Raw genomic sequence first — 24,978 nt, forward strand, 5'->3', positions numbered from 1 at the left:
TCACGTTGCAGGTGCAGAAAACACAAAGCATGTTTCTCAGCCTGGGCGTGGCTTAAATAGTCTCTGGGTATCCCAGGTGTCTCTGGGCTGAACCACACCCAAAAGACTAGACTGCACATGCAGCTCTGAGAACCAAAATATGTGGGGGCATCAATCTTGTCCCCATCAATGCACTAGAAGTCCAATCCCATATGTTATCCTATGGGAGTGAGTGAGTCTGGTGCCACAAGCGCCAAGTCTGACTCCAAGTGGGTCTTTGGGGGGATGGAGAGGCCCTTGAGGGCCATGTAGGTGATCATGGCCTGGCTCCAGCCTGACATCTTGGAGGGTTGGGGACATGAGGGGCAGGAATCATGACAATCCTTCATTGCCAGCTGAGAGAGGTCGCTGTATACGCTGGACATTGCTATGTGACACGAACAATGGCTTTCCGGAAGACATCTCAACTCTTTGCTAATTTTGGACCTGTAAATCATGGGAAGGCTCTATCGAAAGCCTCAATATACAGGTGGCTCTATGGCTGCATCATGCACTGTCACCATCTGGTTTACAGACTCCTTCCAGGTCGTCCAAGAGCCCACTCAACCATAGCCATCGCTGCTACAACTGCATTTCTCTCTGGGATTCCCCTGCTGGACATTTGCAGGGCTGCTACGTGGAGGTCGATACACACCTTCACAAAATTCTACTGTGTTGACAGGCATTCCAGGGAAGACTTCAGAGTCTGCCAGGAAGTGCTGCCCAACCTATTTGTTTGAAGTGAGTCTGTTCCAGGGGTAAGTGTATTGCTTTTGTTGAGCCTTGCCACCTCCTGTGGTTGTGTATATGTACTGCTGTGTAATCCTATTATGGATGCCAGGGAGGGTGCTTAGGGAGACCATCGCCATTGGATGGGCGCAGTATGACCCAGTCTACAGGGATTGGTTATTGCTAGAAAGGCAGTTTTTAGTTTTTTCCGAAAGCAAGACTGCTTTCTTTTTTACTGAGGATTCCCAGTCTGATGACAGGGAATATTCATGAGCATGTGAATCCATGCCAGACCCATGCTGGAGAACAACATTTACAGGTAAGTAACTTGTTCCTTACCTATCGCAGTGTAGATGTCAGGAGAATAACGTTTGTGGTGCCATCTGTACCCGTCACCCCTTGGATGTTGTTTTATCTTCACTCAGGTACCAATGTAAGAACAGACAGGTATTTAAAAAGCTCTTCTTGGCCATCAGGGATGGACGAGATGACGGGTCTTGGTGGGTGTATTTTTATTCATACACAACGTTCAAGAACAGTGGCTACAGTTAGAGGTACCAGGTTACTGCTTTGCTTGGATCTTTGGTGTAAAGATCACTTCAAGATCATGGGTTTGTTGCAAGCACTAACGACGAAGGAAGAGGCACTAATGACACAAGCTTTTATGGAGTGGGTCTTTCTGCGACTGGCTGCTACAGAGGTCGTCGACCCAGGCACCAGCTAGTTATGGAGGTCTATTTAATTTTCTCACAAAATATTCGGTTTAAAAAAAAATCTATATATGTTTCTTAAAAAGTAACTTTTCTTTGCTGCTGGACAAGTATATAAAAATGAGTATACATACTACTTACCTGCGTCGCAATAACACCATTGAAACCACCACTCACGTTAGGGAGGGGGTTCAGCCACGGTGAATAATGGAAAGGGCAATGATAGCTCTGGTCCAACCCCACACCTATGGGCCACCCTTTAGGCGGGTGGTACACCTCGCAGGAGTCCACACAACCCTATCTTCACACGGACGTCGCTAGCGGGAGACCCCTGTAAATAATGCGGAGCACTGTTCTGCAAATGCATCGTTTTGTTTCTTTTATCACAGAAAAAAGTCCCCGATGTTGCTGCATATATTCATTTGGATTCCTCTTTCACGTTACCGGAACGAGCTATTTTCTTGCCGTTGAAAATGTAAGTAATTCCAGCGTGCGTCGCTGGAGCCTAGGACGCTGTTCTGTTCGGGTAGATCCGCTTACCTCTCAATCATAACGTTGTATGCCGCCGGCCTGGCACTTCCTCGTTTTCCGAACCAAAGACCAATAGGAGAGTTCGCTTGCTCCACTGCAGCCGGCCAGGCCCGCTTGGTGAGTCTGCTCCCCACTGCGCATGCGAAAGACGATCAATGGCCGCCTCCATGTGAGTTTTGTGCATGCCCACCCGGACGCTTCGTTGAAAAGCAGCGTTGACCCGATGGGGAAGACCCGGGGCCACAAGTTCCGTAGTAGAGCCGGCATATCACCCGTGGGAGCCTGTGAGGCTGGGGTGTGCGAGTCCGGTGCTATGGACATGGACGCAGAGAGTGAAGACAGCATGGGAGCATCGGAACTGCTTGCAAAGGTAAGGGTAGTAGCGTCCAAGATGTGTCCAGTCAGCATTTGCTGTAATTTTTAGTTAACGAATAACTTTCTTGCTTTAACCATACCTTTCAATGTGTAGCTAAAGTTAGATACGTTTTTAATCGTTTTCTATGTCAGTGTTGGAAATGGAAAACTTTTAAAGGGGTATCCCACAAGGGGGTGGAGTTCAGAAAGGACAATGCTTGCAGTTTAACTGCGCTCAAAGGAAATGTTCAAAATAATAGTTTTAAAATTGTGCAAGTTCAAAATAATAGTTTAAAAATTGTGCAAATGTCGTTCCTGCTGCTTCTTTCCAAATTCCACACTATACGCCAATTCCACTTTAAATCACTTACGTGGCAGTGGTGCACCCAAAATATGTTATCGTTGCCACTTTAAAATGGCTTTGGGGTCCCATCATCTGTTGAGGTGAGAAGGCAAGCTACAAGTGCTGGTAGGGCTTGCATGTGAGGAGGCTGTGGTTAGGGGTCTATTTTGCATGATCTTTGCCAGACGTTAGAAAAATTGCTATCTATTGATTTCTATATAACCCTACGTCCCTCCATGCAAAGTAACGCCTTGACATTTTAGAATATTGGCAGATTTTGTGGCAAGTTTGGTGAGCTCTGCTTGCCCGTCTCCTGTTGCAACATGTGCTGTAGAAAGTGTTGTTTTGACCTGGGGATGTTGAGTATGGCTCTCTCACTTCACTCATTGTGAGAACTTGTGTCCTCATAGCGAAAATCAAAAGCTGGCATCCATGAGTATGGAGATAGTGAACATATATGAAAGACACATACACATTTAGATCAATTGACCTTGACCCTTAGAAGAAAGTGCACAAGACAAGAGCATTGGCCATTATAAAATAGATTATATATTTTTTTTATTTGAACTTAACTCAGTCTTTACTGAGTATTGTCAAAAACCTTCTCTATCTTACATATCATAAAAGAAAGCGAACCCACGAATGGTAGCTTCTCTCAAAAACCTCCCCTAGAGGCTGGCAAACCGGGCCACAGTCCAAGTCCTAAACCTTGTCCGGGAAGCTAAAAGGCCTCATTCAGCAGGGTCAGAGACCGTCACCGAAGTACTTTCAGTCTGAAGACTGTTAATTTGTTCAAATACTAGGTCGATGAGTTTGGCCAGAGCCAGGGTCCATCTTGTCTTCTCACCCGATATTGGTCTATTCCATAGTTCATCTACTTGGAAAATCCACATATTTTCGGCCAGGCAGGGGAGGTATAGCCTTCTGTTTTCCATTGTGTTGGGACACTCGACCACGAGGTGTTTTAAAGTCTCAATAGCGGACTCGTTTTTACATAAACGGCAGCGGCTTTCGGTTCCATTTCTTGATCTCTCTCGTAGGGAGGAGGTTGAATCTGGCTCTCATGACAGAAATTCTCAGCTTCTTATTTGGAAACTTTACACAGTACTGGAGCGGTTTTTTCCCCTTGTTGAAAGTGGGTGGGAGATGTTTCAGGAGTTTGTTTTCCACCGCCTTTTCTGTTGTCACTTTTCCGTCTTTTTTTTAAAATTCTTTCTGGGTTTTCTATTAGCTCTTTCTCGGTGCATTCAACTTTTCTCAGATCATTCTTTCTCGCTTCCACCCATTTATTCAAAGCCGTACATTTGCCTAAATCAATTTCTTCCCGTATGGTATTATAAATGGGTAGGGTGTCAGACATGATGATTCGTCTGTAGAGGCGCAAGGCGCTTTGATCCACTGTCGATGCTAATGATATGAGCCCCAACTCTCCTTATGGCTGGCATGGCGGTAGATTTGGGTAGGCCTAAGACCGTTTTCCAGAGGTGGCCTTCGATTTTGCTTCAGATGTTGCGCTGGAGATATAGCACACACTCCGTACCATAAATCAGGGCCGGAACAACCTTAGTTTTATAGAAAGTTATAGCCGGGATCAGGGAGAATTTGCCATATTTGCGGTCTACTGCTCTGGTTTGCGTAGTCCGTCTTTTCACTTTTTCCCAGAGTTGGTCAACAAGGCTCTTTTCCACACCTGAACTGTCTAATTGAATCCCCAGATATTTAAAGTTGGTTACGATTTCGATTTTTGACTCGTCCAGGAAGATCTTTAGATTTTTCGTCTTTTTGCAGGGGACTTTCTCGAGCACCATGACCTTTTGTCTTCGATTTGTTGAGTTCCAGCTTATTTTCCAGGATGTAGGCCTCCAAATTACGGAGTTTTCTTTGCAGGCCCACCTTCGTCTGGTCGATCACAATGATGTCATCTGCGTAGAGTAACCGTGGGATCTCAGTTTTCCCGATTTTGGGGGGAAAAGATCGAATTTTTTCTTCGGAGAGTTGATAGTCGCCCAAGAAAGCTGTGAACAGTACCAGTGCCAAAGGACATCCCTGCTTTACTCCTCGTTTAACATTTATCTCCTCTGAGAGCATGCCCTGATTGTTGAGTTTAACTCTTATTTTGGTGTTCGAATGGAGCGCTTTTATTGGCTCCAATATTTTTGCCGGGCAGTTCCAATCTTGAAGCTTCGTCCACAGGCTTTTTCTGTCGATCTTATCAAAGGCCTTTGAGAGGTCCACGAATTCCAAATATACTTTAGGCGCCCCCTCTTTGACTTTGGCTTTCATGATGTTAAGTATGAGAAGGTTGATTGATGTACACCCATTTTTCTGGAAGCCAGTTTGAAGCTGATCTTTGGCCTGGCTGACTTTTTCCCAAGCTCGAAAATGGACGAGTAGCAGGGTCGCGTAGATTTGACCCAGAATGTCCAAAAGGGCGATTTGTCTATAACTCGCCGGTTCTTGTCTCGGTCCCTTTTTATAAATCGGGACAATTACTGCTTTCTGCCATGATTCCGGCACCATGTTGGTTCTCCCACATTCCGAATAGATGCCACTGATCATTTCAGCCCATTTTTTCAGGAACATTTTCAGGTCCATGTTGGAGAGTCCATCAGGGCCCGGCGGTCTAGATGTTTTCAGGTTCCGTATGGCTGTTTCGATGTCCGTAGTATTAGATCGACCCACGTTATCACTTGGTTTTGCTTTGCCCCTTGGCTATCACTGGTGGGGCCGTCGAATTCAGCCGTAAAATATTGGATCCAGTTTTCTTCCGCTACAGCATTTCCCATTGCGGCGGACAGGGGCCTGTTCATCTCTTTTATTAAACCCCAAAAGTCACTAGATTTTTTTGTGTGAAGTTTTTGCATCATCGCCTCGGCATCGTTTTGGCACAGAGTGGCTTTGTGATGTTTATGCCAATTTCTGTAGCTTAAATTTTCCTTGCGCCAATTTTCCCAATCAAGCTCATCGTTGGATTTCTTAGCTTTTCTTCGCAAACGACGTACAATTTTTCTTTTTTCTACCACCGTCTTATCATACATGTGATTGTTCTGGGGCATATTCTTCGCTTTCCCTGCTCCTTTGACCTGGAAAGCTAGCAATAACGGTAGGTAGTTTGGTCTTTCTCTCTTGTCGGTCCAAGCCTGATCTTTTACTCTCACCTCCCAGGTATTTCTAATTTTCTCAATGTCTCGTTCGGTTAACCGCAGGCGAGTCTGTTGCTGGTTTACCTCTGTCGTCCAATTGTAGGTTTTGGATATCCTGGTAGTGATACTCCATGTACAGCACAGAAGGTTGTGATCACTATGGATGGTTTTTTTGACCTCGAAACCTGACAGCTCCTGGATGAAGCCATTGGAGATAAAGATGTAGTCCAAAGTTGCTTTTGATTCATTACGTTCCCATGTTGGACAGTTAATTTGATAGGGGAATAACCTCGCCACATTTTGGACATTTCTTTTACTCATAACTTCATTCAAGGCTATGCCTCTTTCGGTAGCAGAATCCATGTCTCCCCAATGGACCCTCGGAATGGACTCCAAGACCTCGGTACATTTGGCGTTCATGTCGCCGCATATGATGAGCTCGATTTGATCAAATTCTGCATATAGCTGGTCAATTGTTTCGGCGATGTTGTCGCAGAATATTTTGGTAGACATTCGCTGGGGGTTCCAATAGCAGTTTATAATAGCTATCGTCTTTTGATGTCCATTTTTCCTTTTGATCTTTCCCTGGGATATGGATGTCAGGATGGCAAGCATTTCGTAGGACTGTTTCCAGTTTTTAGGTTCACTCAGTCCTGTCCCTGTTTTTATAGCTGTAAGTAAACCCGATGACGGTCTACCTAAGAGGCCTTTAACTGCAGGAGAGATCTTCACGGAGAACCCGTCCAGAAACGGTTGGTGGACGAGCCAGGTTTCTTGGAGGCAGAGAATATCATAGGCGCCGAGATCGACATCTCCCGGTGACGTGAGGTGCATATGGCCTCTCCGGTGACGTGAGGTGCATATGGCCTCTCGTGTTCCATGAGCCCAATTTTAAGGCTGCCATTTCGGGTTGCTCGTTGCATTTATCGTTGCAGGTTTTGTTAAAGTCACTGCGACAAGCTAACCCAGGTCGTTGCTATTTGTCATTCTTTTTCGACCAATTTGACATGAGCCACTTCCATGGGCCTTTCGGTTTTCTTTCATCTTCCGTATTTTTCCGATGCTTGTCAGAACTATTTGTGAACACTTCGGGCGATAGACAGTCCGATCTGGAGGAGTATTTAATCGATCTCTGATCATTTTTATTGCTTTTTGCAGTGTTTTCTATCCAGTCAGAGTGTATTTTGGTGTATTGGCCGTGACTTTGGTTTATATATTCTCTCCCCCTCCTATCTGAGGGCTGTCTTGTACCCCGGCCTTGGTAGAATGGTCGTCTGTGCAACTCCCTACTTTCTCGAGTGTTATACCCTCGGGTTTGCCGGTATAGATCCTCCGTTTTCGATCTGTAGTGAATTTGTCGTTTATATTGCTCTGTCCTTTCCTCTTCGGGTTCTTGGTACTCTGTAATTCTCTTATGTTCCATCAAGGACAGGCCTAGTTGCTGGAATTCCTCATAGACTGCCTCGTCGATATGTTCGATGGCAGCTGATTTCAGGTGTATAAATGCTTTCGCCTTCTTTTCCCTATGATAGGGTTCGACAAGCACCAGATCCTCTGTCCTAAGTTTTTTTTTAGGGTTTTCATTTTTTTTGTTATCTGGAGTATTGTTGGTCTGTTCAAAATATGGAAGTTTCTCTCCAGTTCCCTTTGCTCCAGCTTGAAAATTCGTATCGCTTCTTTGGGTACCTTTCTGTTACCCACATCTCTTCTTTCCCTTCGATGCTTATGTGGACTTTTTTGACAGTCTTAACCCTTCATACTTTGATCGCTGTTTATGAGGGCTTTTTCTTGATTTCTCCCCCTCTGTTTGGATTTTTTCACTTTCCGGCATTGGTTGAAAAACAGCTCCCTGTCCATCAGACAGACTTGGTGCAGTCTTTTCCATCTGGCTAGATCTCTCACTGTCATTTTTAGACTTTGCTTTGTATGTTTCTGCAAGATCTCTGTACTTTTTCGCCCCTACTTCTTTGTTGTCAACCTTTAGTTTAACTGACCCATTATCTGAATGAGTAGAGATATTCATTAAGTCAGTGCATTGTAGGAAATCCTCTGTTGATCGTGGTGATCGTGTCAGGCCAATCGCCTCTGATTTAGTGCTTGACTCTTGTCGTTTTTTACTCGCCAGCGGTTCGCTAGGCCTCTGCCCCATGCTCACTTCTTTATCCGCTGATATGGCTTCCTTTTGTTCATTTATTATTTTCTTACTCAGATCTGTTTTTACGAGATGCGTCTTTTGTGCTTTAGCCTGTAGCCTACCATCTGGTTTGTCTTGCGCCAGGATCAGCACAGTTTTCTTTTTTCCATTCGCGTGGGTCAGTGACTCGTCTGCACCTTCGTCGGAGATCGTAGGGATGGTTGAGAAACCTTTATTCAAGGTTTCCAACCTTCGATCTTTTTTTCCAATGCTTCAAAGTTGGTTTCCCACGTTGTTTTCTGATTTGGCCACATTTGCGATTTGGCCACATTTGCAATCTGTCTATCGTTCTCTCACCTTGGGTCCCCGTCGCATTTTTCAAGTTCTCGATCTTTTTTTCCAATGCTTCAAGTTTCCTTTCATACGAAAGTTTCTGATTGAGCATGAGGTCTGCATTTCCTGGTAAATTGGACTCCATCTTGGCTAATTTAGCCATTAGGTTGGAAAGAATTGCTGAATTGTCTTGTACGTTGTCTTTAATTGTTTCGTACAGCTTGCAGAAAGGAGCCAGTACAATTGTCATAGCCGACATGATGGCAATCATTTCTGGTTTTTTATTTGGCGATTCATTTTAAAGAGCCACAGCGATTTCGCTGAGACGTCTCTTTTTTGGTGACTGTTGACTTTTGTCAGATCTTCTTGAAGGTGTTGAAGAGTTAAGATCTGGGCGTTCCCCTCTTGGTCTTACATTTCTGTCGTTGTTAGGGGGGTTTCTTTGAAATCCGGAATTCGTCAATAAAGGCGGAGACGCAGCGTCAGCCCTCCTGGAAAAATGGCGTTTTGTCGAAGCCAAACGCTCTTCTTTATCTTGCTGTATCTGATTCGTTCGGTTGGCTTCCCAGTCGAGACTCTCCCCCTCAGAGGGCTCTTCTTCCTGATCATTATCGGACACTAAGATCTCCTCTATAAATTGATGAACCCCTTTAGGCGTGGATATAGTCTGAGGCATCTCGGTCCTACCTCTTTGGGGGTCCTTTTCGCCCACTTGGCTAATTTCAGTGGTTTCTGGTTCTTTAACTTTTTTGATACCACTATTTAGATTTGAGATAGCCATGATTTTATCCTGCACACATCCATTTGGCCGGACTTATCTGTTGCCGCTACAAGCTGTTCAGTTTTTCTCTGTTTTTGTACCGGCTGGGTTAGGTTTGCTATTTCCAACATCTCTGCGTCCGATACTTCGGTATTGGCGCTCTGTTTTCTTTTCTGTTGTAGTGTGAAAAAGGCTTTTAGCGGGCGTGAAAGTAACGGATTTGGCAACCCTTTTTTGTTTAATTTTCTCGCTTTTTGATCCCCCAGAGTGGTATTTTTTTGCGCTCGTATTTTCGCTGTTTTTTTGCTCCTTGAGGCCCAGATTTTACTATGGTGTTTGCTTTGCCTCGTTTTTCTTCTTTTAGGGCAAGAGCCCATTTTTAGCTGTTCCCCATCTGTTTCTTTATTGGAGTCATCCGGCTCGCCCTCAAAAGAGTTTTCACTTTCAGAGTCTTCATTATCCGAATCCGTGTCTTTATCATGATCGGGAGTTCTCACACAGTCACTGGCTTCCCTTGAGAGCTTTGCAATCTTAGCCTGGTTTTCCCCCAGGCCTTGCGCCGTTTTTTCGGTGTCCTGCTCCAATGCATGGAGCTGGGCTCGAATGGCTATCCCATTAGGCATGGAGTTTTCCTTTAGTGAAACTAAGGGTAGTTTAGTCGCCCTTATTCCTTCCACTACAAGACTTATTTCCCCCTCCTCACTGGGTTTGCTGTGACTTGCTGTTTCTCTTTTTTTCTGATTTGTCCGATATTTTTTCTTGGAGCGCTATTCCCCCTTGTCCCTTCTGAGTCACCATTGGCAATAGTAGCGTTTCTCACTCCAGTCCGTCTAACCTCTTTAGATGAGACTGGATTGGAGGGGGGAGGTGTTGCAGGGCACTCACTTTTTTCATCAGGTTGCGCATCTTTCAGGTCTTTCTCTCCACCGTGACTCAACTGGCTGTATGGATCCTGCTGGTCTGTCTCTTCCGCCGCACCGGGCTCCTCCGAGCCCACACCTTGGACTCAGGTCAACGTCCCATGAGCTGAGGACGGCCGCCGACCGCGACGCCCGGATACTTGAGAGCTGATTTTCTGCTCTCGTCGTCGGCGGCAGCGGCACCAGCAGGGGAACCGCCATCCCGACAAGCTCCCCCACTTGTCCTCGTGGGTCAGGTATGGTCGTCATTCCTGCTTTGGTATTCTCGGGCGCCATGGCTGCGTCTTGAGTATTCCTCAGTGCCTTGCATAAGGCAGGCTTCGAGTTTTGCTGCTTCGTATGTAACAATTCTAGAATCGATAGAGGCACCGTTTGGGAGGCCCCCAGCACAGGAGTCGAATCGGACTTGCTCCTCCTCCACCTCATATCGGGGTTGGATTTCCCCTCCGGGTATGCCGATTTTTTCGGGTGCGACTCTTTCAGGAGTGTTTTTGGGCTTTTGAATACTTTAGAGGTTTTCAATGGACATGCTTCTGGACGTACCTCTGGCTCCATTTGACTTTGGCTTCGCGTCCGCAGCGGACTGCAGTAGACTGGCTCACACCTCAGGCTCACAGCTCCGCTCACCGCTCCGCGGTGTATCTCAGTAGAAATAGGCACTTCCTGCTGGTTTAGCACAGCGATGTGGATAGCTGCAGTAGACTGGCTCACACCTCAGGCTCACAGCTCCGCTCACCGCTCCGCGGTGTATCTCAGTAGAAATAGGCACTTCCTGCTGGTTTAGCACAACGATGTGGATAGCTGCAGTAGACTGGCTCACACCTCAGGCTCACAGCTCCGCTAATAGAGAGAGCTGGTGGCACTTTTATCAGTTAATTATAGCAATGTTAGCTCTCGCCACCAACCAAATAGCTCCAAACAGCTGTACCTCTTCCTTTACACCATCGAGCTTAACGCTCAATGGTGTAAAGGATATATATATATCAGCACCAGAAAAATAACATGAAACATTCCCTTCTTTGGAATAGCCTCCCCACTCCTTTGTCTTGAGCAGGACCTCCTTCTCCCGCAAAAGTTTCAAGATCTTCCTCCTTCTCTCGCCTTCTAATCGCACAGTAGCTTGACTGATGTGCAGGGCCCTTATGTATCCTCTGGGCCCTGACCACCCACATCTTATCCCTGCCGCTGTCTAGCCTCTGCACTTGCCTAGGCCCACCCTCCCCACTGGATGTTGCACTTCCGTTTCTTCTTCCTAGCACTTGGTCTTGGGAGGATAGCTCAGGGGCAACGTGCTCGCCTTGGAAGCAAGGCGACACGGAGCAACACAGGTTCGATCCCTGGGTCCGGGCTTAGAAACCTCTGGGTATTAAGCGCATTATAAATAACCTATCATATATCACTTCTCCTGCTGCTCTCCATGAGCACCACAGCACCTATCCCACATCACTTTCCCCTCTGCACTTGTACATTCTAAACACTCACAAGGCATAGTAGGTTTGTTTCCCCTCACCATTACTCTTCTTACTTGTACTTAAATTAATTATTTATTCATCATTGTTGTATTTCATTTGTCTTTCATCTGCTGTCCCCTCCCTGTTGCCCTTCGGGCGCTTTGAAACAGTTTTTGCTACCTGTATAAGCACCTAACAAGTGACCAATAAATAAATGAGATTTTCCAATAACTATGCTGGCAAAGTATAAAATGTGCTCCCCTTTTAAGCCTAGCAATTTATAGTGCAATATTCCTGTGAAAACAAAATCTAAATACGAGACCTGCTTTGATGACAATTTTATGTGGTCTTGTGTGTAAGCGTCAACACTGGGAACGTGACAATCTGGGTGACATTCTAGTGGCAAACACTTGCGCAAGCTTGCTGGCCTCAAAAACACTCAAGGGGTGTTGCGTCTGCCCTCGAAGAAAAGTGACACTGTCCATCCACATGTAGCCTTTTCCATGTGTCCTGAAAAACAGGATATGGCCGCAGTCAGGGAAAAATAACTGCTCCCGTCTCCGTGATTGCAACCTCTCTTGCCACACCCTGGGCAAACGGTACTTTATTTTATAAAGATAACTTGAAAAGTACACAAAATCTCACAAATATATAAATCTTTATAGAAATATACTAGGCAAAACGTTTTCAAACGTAGCATTACCCTCCCCCACCTTCAATGAAAGACTACAAATACCAGAATGCAAGTCAGCAGAAGGTAAAACATGGCCTGTTGATTTTCCAAATGTTTTTTCAAGACTTAAAGAATCATAACAAAATGTAATGCGTGAATAGGTTACCTATGTGCAGGGTTCGAAATTGAGGGGGAGCTGGGAGCTATTTAGCTCCTGCTTGTGACCTTGAAGAGCCTGGTTAGCTTGAAACCAACAGCTACCAGAAGCTACAGTTGGCGCCTGATGCTGGACAAACTCACCTTTGTGAATTTAACTCTGCATTTGGGACATTCTATAAATACACATGTGAGCATACATGTTAAGCATAAAGAGGCCTGAATGAAGCACAGACGGATATGTTTGCATCTTATATGGAAATTAGATTTGTGGAACACTATTTTCTAGCTCCTCGTTCACCAGTGGTAGCTTCTGGTCACTCATCAAGGCTGGATAGCATAAGTTGCTTTTAGCTCCTGCTTATCCAATCTTCGTTTCGATCCCTGTATGTGTGTTTGACAAAGGCATGCTGCATGTATAATGTGAGGAAAATGTTAAATTATACCCAAAAAAAACACTTCTTGGTGTGAAAATAAGGCAGATAATGTAAACCTGTTTGGGGTATGTTAAATTGTCCTGGAGGAGTGCATATCTTTAGGCAGATAACTAGCGATCTGCGTGTGCCTTAACAATAAAAACTTCCCTTTGCAGTTCTTAACACAGAAACGTTGGCTTTCCCAAAACAATCGTCTCTTAATGGGACATCACTCATAAATCACTGCCACCTTGAATGCTCTGCTTGAAGAAAGGAAGTGATAGGCAGCACTTACGGGCCTGCAGGGTCTGATGGGTGGTTGGTAGGAGGGTATGCATCTCGAGCGTTTCGCAGCAAGAGGTGCCATGCCTCGGGCTGGCCCTGGCTGGCAGGAAAATGTGGGTGCTGAGCAGGAACACCATGCTCCTGCTCGGCATCCTCATTGGCCTGCTAGCGTGGCACCTTTCCTGTTCGACACCCTCATGGGTGCCGAGCGGGAGAGGTGTCCCGCTCCCAAAAGTCCTGGTCTGAACTGCTTGAAAGGGCTGAGGCAGGCCGGGTCTGAGATCCTGGCAGACATATGATGGCGGATCTCAGACCCGGCAAGAGCCGGCCCATTGACCAGCGCTGTGGGTGACCATTTTAAGCTAACAAAAGGCATTTAACATGTTTGTAAGTGCACATCATAAAGGGTGTGACGCCTTCCAAGTGAGGCTTAGTTAATGGGTACGTGTTACGGCGCCATCATTAAAGTATGACTTTGATACCGTTACATGAGATCTCCCAAGCCCCCCCTTAAAGGTTGACTTTATCATACTTGCCAACTTCACCATACTTGCCAACTTCATTTGACCAAAAAGTGGTAGGATTTAATTAGCATAATGACGTGATATCCTGTTGCCTTTGAACCCATGTTGTGATATTTTTATCAGAGTAGATGGATCCTGGGATTGCCTGCAGGACATTACCTCCCACAGCCCTCTTCCTTGTTCTAGTACTTGTGAATTTTCTCCCTTTTTATGAATCACGATGATGACGATTTTATGTATGATGATTTAAATTTTGTGAAATCGGCATCTAAAAGAATATTTAGAGCATTCTGATATTTATTATATGGATTGTGATTAGCCAGGTTATTAATGTTTTATAATGGATATAATCTGGATACAATTATTACCAACCTCCCTACCATTTATATTTCCGACACCAATCCACTGAAGGCATAGCACTCTCAGACACCATAATGCATTAGTTTGAATTTTACTGCCCTGGGTGGCTGTGCTGCCACTTACTGCGATCCTCTCTCTGTTTGGCTCGGAGGGGAAATGTATGTGCTCCCTTCCGCCTGCCCCCCTTGCTGGGATTGAGTTATTGGTGGGAAATTGGGAGTATATCTTGAGCAACCCTGCTGTGCAGGTGGTTTGATTGGGGTCGTGTAATGACTACTCCAGGGTACAGCATGGCAGATCCTGTTAGTGGCCCTGCCCTACTTCATCCCCGAATGTAGGGTAACTCCGCCTGTGGGTGCAGATGTGTTTGGAGGGGCCCTGAGGCTGGTCCTTCGGCTCCCTGTTTGTTTTTGATGCCGTTTGGGTGGGTGCAGGCCAGGTCCTGGTTTGGTCTTGGAGGGCAAGCACCATCGGTTGGGTGTCATTTGCCCCAGCACCATCTCCCATGTTCCATTGGTGCTCGGGAGCGTATCGGGGACTGGCGCTTTATGTTGGGTTTTGGGCCTGTCTGGCACACATGTGGGCCTTCTTGTGTAGCTCCAGGTTTTGTGGTTTGCTCCGGGCGGGCTTCCTGATATTCTGCTGGAGGTTGGCCTTTGAAAGCTACGGATTGGTGTGGTGCCTGCTGGTATTCTTTGCTGGTTTGGCTGTGCTGCCATGAGTCCTAGAATGCATGTGGCCAAAAGGAAGCATCTTAACTATGTGGAGGAGTCTGTTGGGACAAGGGTATTCCTGCAGGAAAAAGAAGCTGACTGTGCAAAGGGTTTCGGAGAAGAGATTGGTTTGCACCTGCTGGTTGGCATCCCAGTCTTCTGGTGCGCACTCTTTCTTCTTCTCTGAAGCAGATGGTGATGAGTTCAAAACCTTTCTGGACAAGGAGGTTCACGTGGTGTATCATATGGGTTTCAAGTGGGCGCTGGAAGTTTCAGTGGTGTTTTTCAAAGCCCTACCTTCTCCTATACATTTTAAACATACCATCAGAGTGGAGCTTCCTTTGGGTCCATAGGTTAAGGAAGTAGTTCTGTGGGGCCGGTAGTATCTGGAGAAGGTTGCTTTTCCTCGCTTTACGTCTAGTCTAGAGGATCTTTCAATGCCAACGTTTGTACAGGTAGATACGATTCTGTCCAGTCTGGTAGGTCACACTTGTATGCTAGATGAGGCTCCTGTGCAGGAGCAGTTGGACAGGCAGGTGCACTGGGAATTGAAAAGGTCCTACGCCGGGGCTCATATGGCCTTTCGTATTATATGCAATCCCAGGTGCAACTGCTTTTGGATTTGTATTGTATTGTATTTTATTTATATAGCGCACCGAGCCCTGCGGCAACTGGGCACATTTCCTGGGTACATATGCAGCAGCATCTATTACATTTATTTACAGGGATATCAGACCGTGGAATACACAGTATGCACATAGGTTATACAGTTGATGGTGACTGTGTGATACAGGCAATTTACATAGTGGGAACAGTAGTGGTATACATGATCTATTTTTCATTCCTGGTGAGCCAGGTTCTGGTGTCTATTCTGAATTTGTGGAAAGACGGTTTTAGTCTGATGTTGGGTGGCAGGGCATTCCAGATTTTAGCTGCGGGGACTGGGAAGCTTTTCCCTCCTGCTTTTTGCAACTTGTACCTAGGTATGATGAGGTAGTTGGATAGCGAAGATCTTGTTTGTCTAGCTGCGTTGTGGAGGTTGAATTTATCGCTGAGGTATTTGGCTGCTTGGTTGTGTATCCATTTGTGTGTGATGGAAAGGGTCTTAAGCTTGATTCTTTGGTTGATTGCGAGCCAACGAACACTGGCTCTCATTTCTGATAAGTGCAATTTCCTGGGGAAGTTAGTTGCTGCTCTGAGTGCATTGTTTTGATAAGTGCATAGATTGTGCTGACTGGTGCCTAGGTATAATGCGTTGCAGTAATCTAGTTTAGTTGGATACAGTTGGCAGGTGTTAGGGTCTACAAGCGTTAATGAGCTTACATGTGTAAGCCGTAGTAGATGCTGTGGCATTGATTTGTCTACCCAATGTAAGAGGGGGAGTCGATGTACATTCCTAGCGTTTTGACGTCTTTGGAGACTTTAATGTTATTGCCGTCAATGATGAAGGTGTTAAATTTGTCGTCAAGTTTGTTGATTCTAGCTTGAGTGCCTGCCAGGAGAAGCTCAGTCTTGTCGTCGCTTGGATGATGAGATAAATGTCGTAGTGTCTGTGACATGGTTTCCTGTGCTGCAAATGAGGATTTGTGTGTCGTCGGCATAGTTTGTGTGGGTTTGATTTATGATGGTGTTCGTGCAACACCAGTGACCACGGGGTCTAGGATTTGGATGGGCATCAAAAGGCCACTATGCTGGATATTGCTTTGGTGGGGAAGATACTGTTTGAGTCTTGGAGGAGGGAAATTAATCGGGATTTTATGGCCGGCAAAGGCGCTGGATTGTCAACTGGGGTCACAAGATCACCTCTTGCCCACGTTGGAGCATGATTGTGACCCTGTCCCTGGGAATTTGAAGAGTGCCTTTGCCATGACTCGTGGTGGGGGGTCTGGACTTGTGGAGGAAAGGGTGTTTTGGGAAGTTTCCGAGAAGGAAAGAGCTTAGGCCTTTAACTCCGTTATCTTTGTTGTCCTAAAACTGAGCAGCAAGTTCTGGCTGGTGATGGATCTGCAGTGGTTAAATGTGCTTGTGTGGATGCAGCACTTCAAGATTGAAAGTCTACAGAGGATTATTCTGCTGATTGGAGCATCAGCCTTTCTGGCATCCCTGGCACTGCAGGATGCTTGCTTCTATGTGCCCATCAGAAGGTTTTGACAGAAGTTCTGTGATTTCTTATACAGGGCAGCATTTCCAGTTCCATGCTCTTCATTTTGTAAATGCTCTGTAGGCTGTCTTGAGTCCAAAGTGATGAATCCGATGATGACGCATATTCAGACCATGGGGATTCGGGTGTTTGCGTACCTTGGAAGATTGGCCTATTAAGGCTTTTGCCTGGGACCTCCTGTTGAAACATGTGGAGAACCTATGCAGAGTGCTGCAGGCACTTGGGTTTCTGCCGAACTTCAAAACTCTCATTTGCAGCTGTCCCAAGACCTTCAACCTATTGGGCTTGGATTTGGGCAGCACAGGGGTGGGTATTGCTGCCATTAGATCGGTCGGTATGCCTACAGTCTCTGTTCGGTAACCTCTTCATACAGGATTGTGTGGCGACCTGGGAATCCCTTTGTGTGTAGAGTAATTTGGTGGCCAGTGTGTTTTTGATTCCGTAGATGAGGCTGCACATGTGCCCTATGGTCTTTGGATGTGCCCTATGGCACTGGACTTGGATGGACTTGCAAGCATAGGAGGAGAGCATTTTGCTCCCTCTGGAGGGGACCTGCTTCAGTGGTGCATGTACAGGGACAATCTTTGGGGGTGGGAGGGTTCTTCTGCAGCAGCCCCTGCTGAACATAATAGATGTCTGTGGCCTCAGCTGGAGGGTGACTTTGGGGGAGCTGGGCATCCAGGAACAATGGACTCCCTTGCAGGCCAACCTCCAATTGGAGGGAATTCGCAGCGATTATTCAGTGCTCTGCAGGTCTTCTCGCATTACATCGATGGGCCTTCTGATCTGGTTAGGATGGACAATACATGGGCAATGGCTTATATAAAACGCCAAAGGGGGACTTGCTCAGGCAGCTGGGAGCATTGCTTTTGAGTTGGGCTGTGGGGCGGAGCGCCACCTGCTTTCTGAGGCGCATTCATATCTGACCAACAGTTTGAGCTCATTTGTTTCCTTCCACCTGTTGGTTGTTGCCTTGGAGTGTGCTTTACCTCCTATGCAAGAAGCTCTGCCTTTTTGCCTCTCCTCGCGATGCCCAGCCGCCCTGTCTTTCCAGCAGGTTCCTGTTTAATGGATGCCACATCAGTGCCTTGGCCAAAAGGGCTTCTTAATGATTTTCTGTGTCTGCTTCTGAGAGTGCTGGTCTAAGATTAGAGACTCTGGGTCAGATGTGATTGGGGAAGGAGGGGTGCCAGTGTGGCAGAGGCGATCATGGTGTACTCTGCAGATCGAACTGGGGGTGGCTCTTGTGTGGTTGATTCCATCTTTCCCATTTCTTCTCATAAAGGCTCTGGGGACTTAAGACCCCCTCATTCCGTGTTGGGGGAAGAGGGTTGGGAATTGAGAGGCAGTGGTTGCACAGGCAGGGGCTGACCCGGCATCTGTCTTTGGCTATTTAAAAGTCCAGACAGCCTTCAACTGTGAAGGTCTGTGATAAAATATAGGAAGAACTTTGCATGTGGTGTGATGAGATCTGTGCAGACCATGGATTCCTCTATTCTCATGATTCTACAGTTCTTGGCGGAAGGTGTTGGGCTGTGTTGTGCTATCATTATGGTCTCTGTAGACCGCTATTTGTGACTTTCATGAGCTGTGGGTTCTAAGCTCAGGTTGTGAACAGCTAGTGGCCCGACCGGGGAAGAATTTCTTCCCTGCCAGGCCCATGGTGCTGAGGGCCTTGGGGTCTCTTAGACTGAGCATTGCAAAACTCGTCATTTGAGCCAATGGTGTCTGTCGACCTGAAATTCCTCGCTTGGTGGTTTGTTTTACTAGTAGCTGTTACCTCTGCTCTCAGGCTGGGAGAGATTGGAGTGCCTCTTTGCTTATATCCATTCCTTTAAGTGTAGCCTGATTCTCCTGTTCGCTGGTGTGATCCAGGCTTTCTTCCGAATGTTGTTTCTAAGTTTCACCAGACTGGGATATTTTACTTCCATCTCTTTCCCTAAACCCATATTCTACAAAGGAGCAGAGGCAGCACAAATTGGATGTGAAAAGGGCACTGGTGAATTACCTGTACAGGACTGCTTCGATCAGACAGTCTTGGAGCCTGTTAGTTATGTTTTTTAAATATTTTTTATTATTTGTTTGGGTTTATAAAAAAAAAAAACCTTTACAAAAGTAAAAACAATATCTAAAATCACTACATTAGGAAAATGAAAGAAGAAAACAACCAAAGGTCCCTCGCAGCATTAAACTATAACAGCAATCATTTCAAGTACTAAGGTCTACTTTTAGATTGTAATGGAACTGATTTTCAAAACTTGTACTATTGTTGCTGTTAACAAAGTCTCTTGACCAGTAATCATTCTGTCCCAAAAAAACTGAGATGAGACTTTCCTCCTTAGCCACAAAGGCTAATGTTTTGGGGTTCCAAGCCTGGAAAGCGGGCGTCCGTCCCCACCATTAGTAAGTGCATACTGCAAACTTTTGCTATGGTCTGTTCTGTGACACAGGTTCCCTGGTCTGATTCGGTTAAATGTTGCTCGACCTAGGTGGATGGCGTCAACCTGGCACAGGTGCAGGGCGTGCCCATTTAGACATCTGCAGAGTGGTGTCCTGGGTCGATCTGAATACTTTCACCAGGCACAAACTTCTCAGTTTGCATAAGAAGGGGTTGAACAACTTTGCGGCAGGGGTTTTGAGCTCTGCATTCACTTTCAGGGGTGATATAGTGATGTGGTCGGAAATAAATGTGTTATTGGGTGTTTGAGCAGCATCCTTGGTGCTTTCTTCATGGTCTGTTTCACTGCCGTATTATGTTTTCTTCACAAGTAAGTACTGGAATGAGGAAGGGGCACATAGATGTAATGAGTCAATTACTTACTAGTAATCTTCATTACTCCTAGTTGTACTCTTCCTTGTTACAGCACTTGCGACCTGTTGTTCCCGCCCTGATGCGGAGTGAAAAAGACCATACTGTGTTAGGTCGTATTGAACTGATGTATTGTGTTGGCTGGGAGTAATGAAGATTATTGGTAAGTAATTTCTGAACAGAATTAAACCACTCACCATGAGTAAATCATTACCCATGGCTTACGGTAGTTGACCTGCCAACCAGGAAATTTACTTTCAAATACACACTACAGGTGGCTGAGAGAAACTATATTAAAACCAGAAAGGAGATTGATGCTCTCTGAAAAATCATGTCACTGCTATCGGAGTAGGTAAGGAAGAGGGAAAAGTAAATGGTCTAAAGAATGTGTCCTGGTAGTATGTAAATCCCATATCGACTTCTTTTTTCTGCCTACAACTCAATATTTTAACCGCAAACTCCACATACCATTCAGAGAAGAGCTTAAAGTACAAATGTAACTATGTGTGTATATATATATATATCTATCTATCATAAAAGCAGTAGCATATACTAGTAACATCTCTAGGCAGTACACCTACTTAAAAACCAGATGCTATATAATGTATCTGGTATATTCGTTCATAAATACTTGTGTGTTTTAAACAATTCTAACTGTATGATGGCCATTATTTAACCTTACAGTGTGGTAATAGAAAAACTGTAGTACGCTCATACTCCACAATACTTCCGAATCATCCAGAAACATTTTCCCCTTGAAAGGTATCGCAAGCATAAAAGGAGGCACTTTACTTCTCCTAGGAGGATGTCAGAATCAGACACTGTTCAAGGCTAGCATAGCTGCACTTCATCCTTTACTGCTGAAAGCCTCAGCACAAGTGCCTGAATCTTTTGGGGTTGCAGAGGATAGAGGGGACGAAACTATTAAGATTATGGTATACCTCACTCCAGGAGCTGCCAAAGATGAGGGGGAAACATTTATTTTGGCTTATAAATGAACCAGAAGGCATTTGGGGCAAATCTGGAATTCCATGTGGCTTCTGCCCCACCAGAGAACAAGCTGTAAAGGAAGCTCCCGAATCGCCCCTAGTCCCCCATTCCTTTTACTGGAGGCATAGAAAGGTGTTGAAGAAAGACTCCTTCCCAAGGTATCTTTGTAAAATGGAGTAGTTTGATACTAATAACCAGTGGATGTCAAAACTGGATGAAAAGGCGGGGGACCTAAAGAGTTCAACACACATTATGTCAGATGAAGCAAGCCCACTAGTGAGGGCTTTAAAGAGAATATATTCCGTCATTAATCTTATCAGAATGGGGACTTACTGTGCATATGCCGCATAGTTCGGGTTTTCCAGACCTTATATTCCCACTATGAAGACAAAGCGGACATTGCTGCACTTTTGGAAGTTGTGGAATATCAACTATGATCTGATGAGAGGAGATGCACAACAGTACTCGCAAGACTGCATGCATGACTTTGAAATTGAAAAGCATAGGTTTCGCACAAAGCGGCCACTATTTGGTTGCCTTTCCAAGGTCTGAACATTTTCAACCCTCAACTTGATTCCTTTTTTGAAAAAAGTCATTTAAAGATTGCAAGCAACTACAGTCCTAGATGAGCTACTCATTCTCCTTGGTCAACAGCAAGAAGAGCCTCTGCTCCAGCTCTGGAACAAAGAACAAGAGGTTTGCGGATGCAGGAGAGGTTCATCAACCCCTAGAAGATGCTCCACAGATCTCCTACCTCTAACCCAAAGGCATGATTATCAGTCTTCAGAGATTTCAGTGGTAAGACATGTTCATCATTTAACGGAAGCCTGGTTGGATGGAGCAAGTGCTTGGGCCCAGGAGGTGGTCCACAAAGGGTGTTCAATCGAATTGTGCAGGTTACCTCCAGAAAACGTGAAGATAGTATTTGTATTTGTATTTCTTATTTATATAGCGCCCAAGCTAGTGACTCCGATAAAATAAATGGTGATGTTAAGCTTACCTTGACAACAGGGGTACAGCGACTGCTGCAGAAGAATGCCATTATTCCACTCCAGAGAAGCACTCGGAAGACAGGCTATCAAGGTGTGCCCCCCCAGTGACTCCTGCGTACCTGATGTTTTGCCTTTTTGTTGGTCCAGGGTAGGTTTTAGCCAGATATCCGGTCCTGTATTGCGCGATGAGGGAAGCCACCCCTGGAACCCAGGTCCGTTACAACAGCGGCCGAGGACGGGGAGCCCCTTTCCCAACACCACAAGGTAGAACCAACCACGTATTAGCGTGGTGTCAGGCAGTGCAAGCACTGACATGGATGGCCCAAGAAAGACAGAAGGAAGGAAAGGGAGAAGAGAATACTGGGTCAAGGAAAAGGAAAGGAGGCAGAAGGGGGTACCCAGGAAAGACAGGAGCAGGTAGGATGCTGGATACTGGCAGATGGTTAGACCAGCAACAGAAGGAGAACGAGGTAGCAACAGAATACTGGGCAAGAGCACAAGGCAGAAGGAGGTCAGCAGCAGGCAACAACACAACAGCAATAACCGTCCCTTCAGAAAAGTTTCAGATGCACTGAGCCCTCAGTCTGGGGCCCCTTTATAAGGTTTGAGGCTTTTGATTGATTGTGTATAGGCGCTATATAAATGAACAATGTGTTTCAAAGTGCTTCAAGGCAAGGGAGGGAGTTCAAAGCGCTTCAAGGCAAGGGAGGGAGCAAGGGAAAAATACAATGAACATTCTTACTACAAGGCCTTGAGACATTCAGAATGGGAAATAACTATCATACTAGGCCTGGCAACATTTCAGATGGTGCAAGAGGTATGACACAGATAAGAAGGGGTGGGGGGGGTTGTAGATGAGACAGACAAGCAACTAACATACTAGGCCTGATGATCTTTCGGGTAGAACCGGAGAGTTTACAAGAGGTGCGAGTGGAGGGGGGGGAGAGGGAGAAGGAGAAGAACAAAACAAGCAACCATTGTACTAGGCCTGACGACATTTCAGAGATTGCTGGGGGGGGGGGGGGGTGGGGAGGAAAAACAAGGAGGGAGGGGTGGAAAAAACAGACAGCCACTATCGTACTAGGTCAGATGACAATTCGGATAGAGTAAGAGCTATGATATAAGGAGGGGAGAGGGAGGGGTAGGAGATGAGACAGACAAGCAACTAACGTACTAGGCCTGACATTTCAGATAGTGCTTGGGGGAGGGGGAAGAAACATGGAGGGAGGGGGAGGAAAACGGACAGGTATCATCTTACTAGGTCAGATGACAATTTGGATAGAGAAAGTGCAATAATATAGAAAGGGAAGGGGGAGAAGGGGAAAGATGGAGAGAGGAGAAGACTGAGAAGATGAGTGCTGAATGGGAAGAAAAGGCACGCAGGGGGGGGGGGGGGCAGGCAGGCAAAAGGGAAAACAGACATGCAAACCGAGATCACAAACATAAGGTGGGGTGATGGGGGGAGGAGGGGTCAACGCAAATAACACCGCAAGTTTGCATAAAAAACACAGCCAGCATTGAATTAAGCTAAATGCATAAAGTCAGCCAGAATGGAATTGCAACCGGAAACCGAGGCTAGCAATGGGAACACAAACGTAGGTCTATCAGAAGTGCCAACAGGGGAGAACAGCAAAGAACAGCAAACGTTGCCAAAATCGTTTTTGCCCCCTGTTCTCTGAATCCACCATTGAGCACCACGAGGAGTGCCTATTCCAAGATGGCGGTCCGAGAACTGGCTGACTAGCACCTCCACCTACCCCTGCCTAAGCCCAGCTGCCTGGCTCCGGATAGGCTACTGGTGCTACTTCTTGGCCTATCAGGCGCCGGCATGCATAAAGCCGGCCCACCTCACCAAGGCACAGGAAACAAGGCTGCCTCCTGTCACCATCCTTCTGCTTCTGCCGGAATCCCTGTGTGGCTTACCCCAGCACCCATGCGTCTTGAAGGTAACATTAAAGCCTAGTGGCTGGCATTTTGTGACTGTCTTTAAAAATGTCTGAACGTGTCTGCATTTAACTTGTGCTCCATGCCCAGTACACCCTCCCAATCTACTCCCACCAGCAGCTGCCGAAGCCAAGGACTTCTTTGCACTAAGTCCTGCTGCTCACCATGCTCCCATTTGTGACTGTAATTTATCATGTGCCTGCATAGTGCTTTTACATGACCCCCCCACTTTTGCGAGATGATGAATAGACAAATGTATCCTACGTGCTGCATCCACTGAATTACTGTCTAACTATTGACCTTAGACTGATGAAAGTAACAACAGCCCCTACTATTGTTGTATGATCAGCCCTTATAGGGGTCTATAGCACTTAGCTGAACCATCACTGCTTCACCAGTCATATGTACTCGTAGCCTTCACTGTGCCCGCCATATTTAGACTTACCTTCATTGCTTCAAATAATTACATGCATCTTAATCTATTATTGTTACTAGGCTACATTGACCAACCTAGATGTGCCCTTCGCCCACAATTGCATTTAGGCTATGTGTGTTCTGCACTGACTAGCCTAGATGTGCCCTGCGCCTACAATTGCATTTAGCCTATGCGTGTGCACTGACTAGCCTAGATGTGCCCTGTGCCTACAACTGCATTTAGCCTGTGTGTTTTGCATTGACTAGCCTACAATCTCGATTTACTGGCCATAACTGAGACTTGGCTACATGAGGCCGCAGGACCAACTCTCATGTTAGCAGTTCCTGACAACTACCAAATCATTAGAGTGGACCGGCCGAATGCCAGAGGTGGTGGCCTAGCCATCATCTGCAAAACAACCCACCCTATTAGACTTGCCACCTCAGCTCCCATCACATCCTGTGAAGTACTAACTGCCAAATTGCCCCTCTCCAACAACCGTACTCTTACTATCCATTTGATATATAGACCCCCTCGGCCTCTAGGCACCTTCGAAGACGACCTAACCAGTGTTCTAGCCGACAACACCAAAGATCACTCCCAAACACTACTGCTGGGAGATTTCAATTTAGGCTTTAATGATACTGACAACAAACATGCTGAATCTATTGCTGCCTTACTAAATGACCACAGTTTTACGCAAAAAGTCCTCTCACCAACGCATATCAAAGGAAGGACCCTTGACTGGGTATCCGAACTAAACTGCAACATCAACATTGCCGATATCGTCCCACAATCCTGGACAGATCATCACTTAATAAATTTCTCTGCCGCATTAGACCTCCTCAGCCCCAAGCCTGATAATATGGCACCGCCTCTCCCTACCAGAAGTAAGAAAGACATCACTGCTGAAAAACATATCCCTCTTCTCCTCTCTGCCATCTTTGGAATGGAAAATAACCCTGACGCACTGGTAAATACCTTTAACAATTCTATGACTAAGGCACTGGACATGATTGCTCCCGTCAAACTGTGCAAAGCTAGGCAAGTAGCGCACCTGAATGCCTGGTTCACCCCCCAACTCAAATCCTTAAGATCACAAAAAAGGAAACTC

General features: G+C 46.0%; 1 protein-coding gene across 3 annotated transcripts in view; it reads left to right on the forward strand.

Annotated features, from left to right (window-relative positions):
• The first annotated feature begins 2,081 nt into the window (after positions 1 to 2,081).
• Positions 2,082 to 24,978, forward strand: part of HEATR3 (HEAT repeat containing 3) — a 366,680-nt gene continuing 343,783 nt past the window's right edge. Inside the window, exon 1 of one of the 3 annotated variants that reach the window (XM_069604764.1) lies at positions 2,082 to 2,358. In XM_069604764.1, coding sequence (XP_069460865.1) covers positions 2,128 to 2,358 — 231 coding nt within the window. In that variant the 5' untranslated portion in view covers positions 2,082 to 2,127. The remainder of the gene's footprint in view (positions 2,359 to 24,978) is intronic. The other 2 variants (XM_069604763.1, XM_069604765.1) reach the window with 2 other exon arrangements.

This window comes from Ambystoma mexicanum, chromosome 1p (assembly GCF_040938575.1).
Source record: "Ambystoma mexicanum isolate Mex_15411 chromosome 1p, UKY_AmexF1_1, whole genome shotgun sequence".
NCBI classification, from domain to species: domain Eukaryota; kingdom Metazoa; phylum Chordata; class Amphibia; order Caudata; family Ambystomatidae; genus Ambystoma; species Ambystoma mexicanum.